This window comes from Amblyomma americanum, chromosome 3 (genome assembly GCF_052857255.1).
Source record: "Amblyomma americanum isolate KBUSLIRL-KWMA chromosome 3, ASM5285725v1, whole genome shotgun sequence".
Classification (NCBI taxonomy): domain Eukaryota; kingdom Metazoa; phylum Arthropoda; class Arachnida; order Ixodida; family Ixodidae; genus Amblyomma; species Amblyomma americanum.
In genome coordinates this window covers 124,148,041-124,160,238 of record NC_135499.1, presented here as the reverse complement: position 1 = coordinate 124,160,238, position 12,198 = coordinate 124,148,041, and the positions used below count along the sequence as shown (strand labels likewise).

Genomic DNA, 12,198 nt, shown 5'->3' with positions numbered 1-12,198 from the left:
AGTACTCGCCCTTGACTTGAAGGGGGTTTTCGACAATGTCACACACGAAATCATCCTGCAACTTCTCTCCCAAACGAACTGTGGACATAACACGTTTCAGTACATCAAGCAATTTCTCTCGGATCGACGAAGTTTCATCCGAATACAAGACGAAGAACACGGCCCATATAAACAGGGAACGAGAGGAACCCCACAGGGTGCGGTCCTCTCGCCTTTACTTTTCAATCTGGCCATGATGAAACTCCCGGCTCAGCTGGCCTAAGGTCGAAGGCATCCAGCACGCGCTGTACGCCGACGACATAACCATCTGGGCCAAACACGGATCGGTTGGAGACATTGAGGCCAACCTGCAGCAAGCGGCGGAGATCGTGGACGTTTACGCCCGCCGCTGCGGCCTTCAGTGCTCACCGTCCAATTCCGAATTTGTGCACATTCGCCCGTCGCTTCAGTGCGCCACCAAAATGGAACTATCTCTGGCCAGCGGCCCGATACCCGAACACGATGAGATTAGAGTCCTTGGTCTCCTTATCCACAAACATCGACGGGCTGATACCACACTAGCAAAACTGCGCAAGGTGGGGGACCAGGTGGGCCGGATGGTCCGCCTGGTTTCCAACAAACGCGGGGGGTTACGGTGCAGAGACGCTTTGCGGCTGGCGCATGCATTCGTGACCAATCGAGTCCTCTACTCGACTCCTTACCTCCACCTGCGCAAGTTTGATGAGAACGCCCTCGAAGTGATTCTCAGAAAGATGTACAAGCGTGCCCTCGATCTCCCGATCACCACATCCAACCAGCGTCTCATGGGCCTGGGGATGGTTAACACATTCGCTGAGCTCCACGAGGCGCACTTGACAAATCAATACACAAGGCTTTCAAAAACGCCGTCGGGTCGCCGCCTATTAGCCCGACTACACATCCACCACCCAACACTTACGGAAGAGCGCGTACGCATTCCTGAAATCTGGAGATACGCCCTGCACGTACGCCCTCTTCCGGCCAACATGACACGTGACGACCACAGTGGCAGGCGCCTTGCGCGGGCGGAGGCACTGGCCCGTCACTATGGGAACAAACATGGCATCTTCTACGTGGACGCCTCAGGCGCTCACCATGGAGGGTGGTACACGGCCGCAGTCGTCCACCAAAAAATCGTGGTAAATGGCCTAACGTTCCGAGCTCAAGACATAACACATGCGGAAGAAGTTGCCATCGCGTTAGCCGCCGCAGACCAGGAGTCGCGAGTGATCGTCACCGACTCGAGAGGGGCCTGCAGAAATATTAAACAGGGGTACATTCCTCTCTTTGCGCATCGCATCCTTCAAAACAGTAACTACCTCGGGGCCCCCGCGTCTCGAACGATTGTATGGGCTCCAGCTCATATGGGCCTCGAAGGCAATGAAACGGCAGACGCCGCCGCCCGCGCGCTCACTCTCCGGGAAACGCCTTCACACCCTTTGGATACGGATCCCGAACCCAATCCGGCTCTCACCTTTCGAGAAATTACTGAATTATTCCAATTCGGCCATGCAATTTATCACAAGCCTTGTAAGGGCATCACAAAGGTGGAGGAACGCACACTCCTCCGCCTTTACATCAAAACGCTGCTGTGCCCGGCAGTTTTAAAACACTTTGATCCTGCCTGCACAGGAGAATGCCCACACTGTGCGGAGAAGTCTTCGGACATCTTTCACATGGTGTGGGCATGCCAGTCAACCCCGAACCTCGCCCCCAAACCCAACCCCACCCGGGAGGACTGGGAGGCAGCCCTGCTCGGCTGCTCGGACCTAGCAAGCCAGAAGGCCCTGGTCCACCGAGCCCGAGTCGCGGCGGTCGCCAATGGGCTCCTGTAATGAGGAGCCCACCTAGAGTTTGCGAGAGGTTGCTCCGGCTATCTCAAGCTTCCTCCCTGAAATAAAGTTTTTCACACTCACACATCACCTATTAAAACCCCCAACGTAAGCAGGTATTAATCATGCAGCTAAAGTGGACCCGCTGACTAAATTGTCTGGTGAGATAAGGCGTCCTATTGACGCTCTAACTCCGGAATTCCACTGTCTCGCATCTTGCGCCTAGCCATATTTCTTATATCAACTCCTGCCCCTAAATTTGCTCTTATTGTGGCGTACATCCCATCTTCTAATCTTGCACATGCTTCCACGATGCACTTCGCTTAAACCTCAATCCTTGCTCGGTACGCCCATCTTTTATTACCCCCTTCTCTACTCCTCACAGAGGGAAGCCGCCTTGTCTAGCGCAGTGCCGACGACCAGCGTAACCTGAACGCCCCGGGTCAACCGGGTAGCGACAGGATATGGGACCCTGGACTCAGGGCTCCATTCCCTGATGGCCTACTTGTGCTTTTGCTTTTAATGGCGGAAGTTCGAAGGTGAAGAAGAAGAGGTTGCAGACGCCATGAAACGCAAAACTGCGGCTGTGTTGCGTGCAGGGATAAAGACCCCTGAAAGTGTTTATTCAACTCCACCTTCTCAATTGAACGCGATCCCAGCGGGCATTGCGACCGCGGCACCGCCTCTAGTATTACCTCCGGCTGTCAGGGTGACTCCAAGCGGCGGACCGCCGACCTCCAAAGTCCCTCCGGCGGCACCACAGCAGTACGCGCCCTCCCAGGTTCCGATCAAGGGAGGCCCACAGGAGATCCAGCCCCGTGTAAGTTACATGCTAGTTTAATGCACAGCCTCGATTTAACGCATAATTTCAATCAGCAGAAATGAAATAAGTTGAGTCCTGTACCTTCTGCAGTCATCTATATGCCTGTGGCCTTCGTATAGTTGCCGCTTTGCCATAAACACCATACACCACTATTACAACTGCTAATACGACTACTACAACTACTTCGATACCTGGTACTGCTACTACTATTCGCGGTGCTACCTTTATTGTGTATTGCTGCTAGTGCTACTACCAGTACTAATTGTGCTTATAATTACAACAAATACAACTTATACTACAACTTCCTTACCACTCCAGTACTACCATCACCACTACCTATACAACAGCCCCAACTGTTGCTACTACTACTCCTATCGCTTCTGCTGTTACTTCTACTATTACTACAATCTACGAAAAGCTTCCACTGCAGTTGCTGCGACAACACCTTGTAATATACTGCTACTAATATGTGGGTATACTACTACTAACTTAACATAAACTGGCTTGGTGAAACCAGCGTAATACCCCTGTCACACGGGCACTTTCGATCCTCATTGAGTCAATGCTCATCGAACTCAATGCAGATCGACGGTTGTCACACGGCCACTTTCAAGCGCAATTGAGCTCGATCCTGCTTGACTCGATGCCGATTCCTCAAGAGTGCTTGAGGTTCCAAGCACAATCGAGAACACTCTCGTTCTCATGAACCTATAAAAATAAACACTAGTTAACAAAACCAAACCACAATTGTTGTTGTTGTAATTGATTAAAATGTAATACAGAACATTTTTCAGGTACTATGCCTGCTTATATGTAAACATTTGAAAATAATCTCTGCACCACGCTCCAAGCTTCGCCGTCAAAGTAAACAAAGATGGAGTCCTCCTGCTAGTCGGCGCGGAAACTGTGGAGCGAGCGCGAGACAGCCGCTCTCATCGACTGCTGGCAGGACCGCCTAAATAATTTGCGGCGCCAGAAGAGAAACGCCGCAGTCTATGCAGAAATCGCGGAGGCGTTGCGGGCCCTCGAGTTGCATCGCACAGCAGCAGAGGTGCGCCACAAAAACCTGGCGCAGATACGCAATGTACCGATTTGGCTACGGATTTGGCTGCTGCTGCTTCCGACTGCACAGTGTTGCCGGACATAGCCATGTTATGGCTGTCGACGGAACATTTGGCGCCACCTAACACACATGAGGGAAACTTCTCAATGAGCATTGAAAATGCCCGTGTAGCACCGGATGTTTCGAACGTGCTCGAAAATCTCAATGCAGATCGAGCTCAATGAGGATCGAAAGTGCCCGTGTGACAGGGGTATAAAAGAAACCTTCGAAACCCTGTTAAACATTCACCTATGCAAGAATGTAATAGCGTCACCCACAAGAATAACAGTAACTTCACAGTCTGTGTTAGATCTCTTCATCACAAATATTGATATATCTCGTGTGAAAGGTGGAGTCAGAAATTACGCGTTCAGCGATCATCTTCCAATCTTTATGTCTATTGAGCATATTGTTAACACCAACTGACACTCAAGACAACCTTTCCAGTACCGTGTAATCAACCCAGAAAAGCTGTCATCCTTTCGCACCCGCTTAACCGGCTTTAATTGGGCCGATGTACTTGAGTTGAGAAACCCTGAAGACGCTTACGATAAATTAATGGAAAAATTACTGATGCCTATTACGACTGCTTTCCACTTGTTACGCTAAAACGACCTAAAAAAGCTCGTAAGCCATGGGTTACCACCGACATGCTCAAGCTTATTAGAAAACGAGATCGATTGTATGCTAAGTTTCTGCAAGTCAGGAACCTTGACACATTAAAACTTTATAAAGAGTACCGAAATTTTGTCAACAAAGAACTACGTGCAGCTACAAGGAATTATCACGAAAATCTTTTCAACTCCTCGACTGGCCGATCAGAGGACATCTGGAGGATATTGAGTCTTTTGACCAGAGAGTCACCCGAAACAGGCTCGAAAGTAACGTTAGATAATGTAGAATTAACCGGGGTTGACCTAGCCAATGCCGTGAACGAGAACTTCCTCTCTCTTGCACAGGCACGAAACACCACTGCTAATTACAGCTACATGGAACGAAGTACCGGCCAGAGTATGTTTTTGAAGCCCGTCACTATTGATAAAGTTATTTCAGCGTTTGTATCGCTTAGGAATAGTAAGTCAGAAGATGCTCTTGGTCTTCAAATCACACCGGTTAAGTATGTTATTGATGTAATAGCACCCTATTTGATGCACATTTTTAACGCCTGCCTGTCGTTCGGTCTGTTCCCGCGTGGCATGCAATCCGCAAGGGTTACCGTGATCTATAAAAAAGGAAACCGAGATGAATTATCAAATTATCGTCCTATTTCTATTCTTCCTGTCATTTCCAAAGGATTCGAAAAATTAATTCTACAACGCTTGATGGCTTTTTCTGACAAACATAACATTTTAACACCGGCTCAGTACGGCTTCCGAAAAAATAAATCAACCGAGTTAGCTTTGCTTGCTCAGAAGGAGCTGGTTTGGTTTGGTTTATAGGGGTTTAACGTCCCAAAGCAACTCAGGCTATGAGAGACGCCGTAGTGAAGGGCTCCGTAGATTTCGACTACCTGGGGTTCTTTAACGTGCACTGACATCGCACAGTACACGGGCCTCTAGAATTTCGCCTCCATCGAAATTCGACCGCCGCGGCCGGGATCGAACCCGCGTCTTTCGGGCCGGCAGCCGAGCGCCGTAACCGCTCAGCCACCGCGGCGGCGGGAGAAGGAGCTGATATTACAGAATTTTGAAAATAAAAATATCGTGTTAGGCCTCTTTTTAGATTTCACGAAAGCCTTTGATCTCATCAATCACCGCATCCTGCTTAAGAAGATGGAATACTACGGTTTTCGCGGCAAAGTTCTCTAATATCTTCTTACACCATCGCACACAATTTGTCGATATTCAAAGACAACGCTCAGCTATTAAACCAGTAGTTTCGGGTGTCCCTCAGGGGAGTATTTTAGGGCCCTTCCTGTTTTTAGTTTATGTCAATGATATTGTTAATATCGACAAATCTGCTCACTATATTATATACGCCGATGACACCAGTGTGTTTTTTTCTGGACAATCGAGCATCAATTTAGCCGATCGAGCAGACAGGACACTGGGACATATAAATACTTGGGCAACGGAGAATGACTTAAAGATCAACGTTGCAAAGACAAAAGCAGTGATCTTTCATACCCGTCAAAAAGATATTTGTATTCCATCCCTTGCAATAAACAACACTACAATTGAAGTGGTTCGCCATTTTAAAACACTAGGGGTCATTTTTTCAGAAAATATGTCGTGGGACGACCACATTGCCTACCTCTCCGGGAAGCTCTCGCGTACGACTGCCTATTTGCGTCGCTACGGTTCATCTTTTCCTATATCAGTTAACGTATTATTATACAATTCCCTTTTTTCCTCGGTAATGAATTATGGCGCGCTTGTCTGGGGAACCACAACGCTTGATAATACTAATAAACTGCTGCGTTTACAGAAACGTGCTATCCGCATTATTGCAAAAGTCCCTCGTTATTCACACAGAGCCGAATTATTTAAGAAATTTAACATAATCGGTATATAATCTTTTTATTCCTACAGACTAATCCGGCACTACATGTCAGAAATAATTAAACACGACAATTCTTTAGCAGTGCAAGCCGCACTTGCTACCAGTTATCCTGTGTATTGTACACGACATCCGGAAAAATGGAAAGTTTATGTATGCCGCACAAAGTACGGGAAACAAATGTTGAAATATCGTCTGCCAGCTATCCTGAACGAACTGTCCGGTAAAGATAACCGAGATGTCATCAACAAGTCGTTCAGGGATCTGCGCAGCATGTTTCTCTAACCAAAGAAATGTACCTGGCAATTTTTTGAGTTTCTTTGTTTTTTTTTGTGAAATAAGCCCAGTTACAGAGATGTGTGTTATTTTGATTCTCGTTTTTTTCTTCACTTCACTTTTGTGCCATGCATTTTTTTTATTCTTAGCCACTTTTGTGCACTACATTTTTCATGATCCGTACACCTCAAGTTTCTGTTTGCCTTTCGTTATCTGCATTTTTCGTTTTTTTTTTAATTTTGTACCCCTTGCTGCCTTGTGGACAGCTGCGTTTTCTGCGTTTTCTCTGTTTTCTGCTGATTTCACTTCCTGTATTTTAAACATTCCGCGTATTCCACTGTATGCCTTGTAAGGGGCACGGACCTCGTCAAGCCACCTTTGGCTTTTCGTCCGTGCCCCTAAGCATCCCAGGATGTTTGAATAAATTGATTTGATTTGATTAATTGCTGCTAATGCTAACTATTTTTTATCTTTCTGCTGTATTTCACTGGGCATTGACAATGGGGTAATTATTCTCATTCGTGCTACTTCTATTACTCCGGTTTATGGTACATGGGGGTGTAACGTCCGAAAGCAACTCAGGTTATGAGGGACGCCGTAGTGAAGATCGAGCTCCGGGAATTTCGAACACCTAGGGTTCTTTAACGTGCGCCGACATCACACAGTACACGGGCTTCTGGAATTTAGCCTCCAGAGAAATTCTTCCGCCACGGCCGGGATCGAACCCCCGTCATTAGGCCCAATAGCCGAGCGTCATAACCACTGAGCCACCGTGGCGGCTCTACTTCTAATACAACTACCAACGACTACCACCGTTTTACTAAACTCCTCTTAATTACTACTGCAAGTACTTTTACTACTACAAGTAATTAATGCTACTGCTACTCCTACCAAGAGGCGCCGGTCTATATTACAGAGCCGGAAGACGCGCTCTTGCTGCGTAGCGGAATAATGTCTCCGGTTGCAGATTATACTTCAAATCCCCCCTCGCCGATTTCGTCATCCCAGCTAAACAGGTGCATTGGAAGTTGGGCCATGTAGGTCACATGACCGTGCAACGTGACCACAAATTATTCACTTGTTCAAACTGCCCACCATGTTCGGTGGCAGGTCAATTAATGATGGTCGCGACAGGTTGCCCAGGTAGAGAATTAGGAAAGTGGTACTTAGAGCTAGTTGGTAAAGCACGATTTGGAGGGGTCCTAAGCGCGAAAGAAACAAGTACATGAGAGTGACACAGGACGAACGCTAACTTGCAACTTAAAAAATTGGAAGCGAAAGGACATGCCGGAGGCATTAAACGCGGACGCCCAGCTAACCACTGATCTGAGGAGGCGGGCTCGGTATCAAAATAAGCTGAGCTTATATATTATCGAGATTATAAATCTATCAAAGTTTTGAGGAAGAAACAGCAGACACCTTCCTCATCTTCAAACAGAAACAAAAAAAGTATTAAGCATTTGGCTGCATAGATTCTTTTCGTACCAAACAACCGACGAGTCACTGACGCACTTATTGCTTCCCAACTTATGAATGAATGATGTCTCAAGAGCCTCCTTTGCTAGGCGTCCTTTAGGCCGGCAAAAAAACTTCAGTTTTTTCGAAAACGGGATGACAATGGGAACTTCGGTACTGCTGAAGCAGGTTGCTATAAGTGTCTGATGCAAAAAGGAAGCATGATCTCTTAAGCATTCAATGAGGCAGCGACCGGACTGCCCTATACAGGCACGACCACAGCTCAGAGGCACTTCGTAGACAGAAAAATTGCACTCAACGAACTTGGCTCCTGCAAGCCGGTTTCTTAAGGCTTGGGCTTGAAAGTACACAAGGGCTCGACAGCTTCCGAGGTGCCGTGAAAAAGATGTCCGCGCGAGACTTTACTGCCATTCATTCCAAATATGAAATAAACGGTGGGCGGGCGCTAACTTGCGAGTTACCGCTCGCCCTGTGTCCTTCTCACGTACTAAGCCCCCGTCAAAATCGGAAAGAGTAACCTGGGTCTCTCAAGCTCCATCAGTGGCAGCCCCTGCCGTCGAAGGACACTGGTGCATCGCCTTATCGCTGCGCCACTGCGCCAGGAGAGGCATGAGGGCTCCCAGAGATCTAGAATGTAAAATGGAGAATGACCAAGTCTACATATATGGGAATTAACTAACTGCATCTACCACGTCAAACCATTAATTAAGGCAGAGGTTATTCGTCCCCTCTAGTTTTAGTGCGCTCTAACTATAAGGCCACCACTTCCCAATTTCGCCGATCTTTTTCCGAAGCATCTTTGACATCGAAAAATATATCCTGGAATGACCACCGAAGTGCTAGCGCGCCCAATTCTCATTTGTCCCAACGAAGCTGAATGGTGCATCAGTTTTAGATATTGCTTTACATTTAATCTTATATACTAGATTACAAGTGGCGGGAAAAAATTGTGCTAAGTAATACTCGTTTTAAAAGCATATGTCTCATATGACAGTACATTTTAAACAGTATATACGCATAAAAAGAAGTTTCTTTAATTAAAGGAAATCGTTTAGGCACTTGCGCTTGAAAGAAGCTTTCATTGGTGGCATCAGAAACAGCACAGACAGAGCGCATCAACCGCACCGCGAGCAACAGAGCAACTTGCAAGTCAGCTGTCCTGAGTCCGAGCTATTGGTGGAGCGGCAGTGCTAGAGACACTCCGCCTGTATAGCTTTTTCTTTATTGCCCAAACATTTCCCCGTCAAGTATAGAACGGGAAGTTCGGTTGATGCAAGAATAGGAGGAGGCAGCGAAGGAAGGATCAATCTCGTTCTCAGTTAGAGACCAGGCAATTTGTAAAGAAACGTCATCGTTGCCTTATAATTTCACTGGTAAAAATGATGTAGAAAGCAACAGTTGTGTACAAATTTTAACCACTTTACTAATATATCGACTCGAAAAGAAATGAATAGAGCACGAAGAATTGCTACGAAAAAAGTGCTGAAAGACGAAATTAAAAATGCTCAGGCAAAAAAAAAATTCGCTACGGAATGCATGGATTGGCAGACCCCTTGTTTTGACAGCATTTATGTACACGGGTGGTTCCCTTAAATTTTAAATACCTATGCGAACATTCGTTCACCCCTGTTTCTAGCGTTATATTAAATTTTGATTTGCCTGATTCCCAATCTCAGGCAGCATCTTCTAACCGATAAGCACATTCTAAAGCAGCTGTTTTAGTTATGAAGGATCTTCTCTAAAATGAGCTCAAATATAATAGCAGACTGTTTAGCATGGTTAAGCCCGGAATATCATGCAACAGAAAAGTAACGGTGGGTACTTAAGGTCCTTACATGGTAAAACCGTTTCACCTTATGGTCTATACCATAGAGGCATTTGACACAAAGGCCTTCAGCCGAAAGAGCTACCACCTAAACGTCTTTAAACGAAAGGTATGTACCATTAAGGCCTTCACTCTAATGCTTTACTAATATGTATTTATCCTAAAAGCCTTTGACCGGAAGGCATTTACCACAAAGGCGCTTGACCTAAAGGCATTTACCGAGGAGGACTTTACCTTGAAGGCCTTTACGCTGGAGGCATTTACCTCGGAGGCCTTCACTCTGGCTTTCACACAGGTGAAGCTCTGCCATGTGTACGCACTTGGCAAGTTACCAACAACCCGTTGGGCAGGTGAGTCGCCTGCCTCAAAGCAGGCTTCAGGAACGTGCGTACATATGTACTTCATTCAGGCATCGGAAAATACGCCCAATAGTGCTACTGCAGTAATATATGCTAGCATGAATGAGTACCCTCTTAAAATTTGGCTCTCGGCACTTCTGCAGTATTTCAGGAGTGAGCCGTTTCCTTGACCAGCAGGGTTAATTTTCAGCACCTGAAAATGCCCTTCAGATGCTTGAGGAACGTTCAGAAATTCCCTTTTATCGAGCATTTAGTGACTTGGGGAATAGCGGGGCTTAGAGTAAATTATTGAAAATGGTGAATCGGGTACTTCGTATGTAAGTTTTCATGCCCTTTTTATAGCACAAAAACTACAATTTAGATTTCCAGCATTTAAAGTCAACCTTTTACCCGTTGCTTCAAAATAATCTCGCCTCTTAATCAAGAGAGAGAGAGAGGGTTTATTGATAGGAAAGGCAGAGAGGTTGGCCTGAAAAAACAAATATCTGGCCGGCTACTCTGCTCTGGGGGACGGGAAGAGGAGATAAAAGGTCACGATGGGGGACGATGATGATGGGAGGAGGCAGCTCTTAATCAAATACATGAGCATACAGCGTTTCACAACTGAGCTTCATATGTCGTGAGAATTGAATTATCTTCAAGAACGCGTCGTCAGTTCGTTAAACCCTTTCAGAATCAGGCAGCGGCTATTTGATTAATTCAACTACTAACAGCAATATTTAGTCGCACTCCTTTCTCACGCATTACGTGCCTCGATCCACTTACCCTGTATCACTGCCTTACTTACCTATAAAAACTTTTTACTAAATATCTTATATCTTTTATATTCGTACTTTTTACCACTTACAATTCTTGGTTATCTTACTTTGTGTTCTCTTATTAAGTTGCGTTTTCGTGAGTGTTAAAATGAGAGCACTGTATGCGCTGCCGCCTCCGCTTCATCTATACGCAAGGCTTCGAAATTGACATTTAAGGATAAAAAAATTATTAATCAATATATTTTGGAGATTAACACTGCACTGTGGTTCAAATTTTTGCAGCCTCCACCCCCGCTCCTTCCAACTTCGGCCCGTCCTGAAGAAGCAGCAGTCCAGGTACAAAGACCCCCGCTGGCTCAAGGGGCTGGCGCACAGAACCCCCAGATTGTAGTGAATGCACCGGAAAGACAGACTCAGGGAACGGGCAGTGTCATCGGTGGCCGCCAGAACTGGTTGCCTTTCATTGCGCTGTATTTTTGCGCCATGGTGATGATTCTTTCTGCGCTGATTGTCTACATAGCCCTCGTCATTCGCCAGCCCGACGACGTGGCCATGGAGACCGAGGACGCAAATAGAAGCCGCGCTTTGCCAACGGTGCAAGTGCCCTATGCTGCCATGAGCGAGAGTGACGTGAAGACAGATGAAGCCACAAGCTATTGGCCGGCCTTAGCGTCCACGGAACAAATCTCCGCCAATCGGGTATCGACAATGAGTGAATGAACCAATGCAATCATCATTTTTTTGAAGCAGTGCTCTGTAATAACTTTAAGACACTACGAATGCAAAACTTTCTTTGCAAATTTTAATATAACAGATTTTGGTTCGATTGACGCTTACCTGTTTTTTACACTACACTCATGTCCAGTACGCGGGTATAGAGTGGCTGAGTATTCAAATGCAAACAAAAGATTTGTCACAATTATCAACACCATCACCTTCGCTACAGCTACCGCAAAGCAAAGCCCTCTCCAGTATCCGCCCCCTTAACCCGGTCCTGCTCCTCGCCACAGACACCTTATTTCCGCAGACTTCTTAATCTCATCTACCCACCTAACTTTCTGCCGCCCCCTACTACGCTTGCCTTATTTGGTTCCCGCGTTTAAGCTCTATAGATGAGTACCTGCAACATACAGTGGTTATAAGCTTTGTCTTGAGGAGTATTGGTAAATTGTCATTCATTATCAGAGACAGCCTGCCAAATAAGCTCCTCCCCATTCTTATTCTAGTTTT

The 12,198-nt window shown here is 46.3% G+C and overlaps 1 protein-coding gene across 1 annotated transcript; it reads left to right on the top strand.

The window, feature by feature from the left end:
- Positions 1-2,402: 2,402 nt before the first annotated feature.
- LOC144123281 (uncharacterized) lies at positions 2,403-11,715 on the top strand. The gene is made up of 2 exons (XM_077656136.1): positions 2,403-2,670; positions 11,251-11,715. The coding sequence occupies exons 1-2, from the start codon at positions 2,416-2,418 to the stop codon at positions 11,686-11,688; spliced, it is 693 nt and encodes a 230-aa protein (XP_077512262.1). The 5' UTR covers positions 2,403-2,415; the 3' UTR covers positions 11,689-11,715.
- Positions 11,716-12,198: the final 483 nt, after the last annotated feature.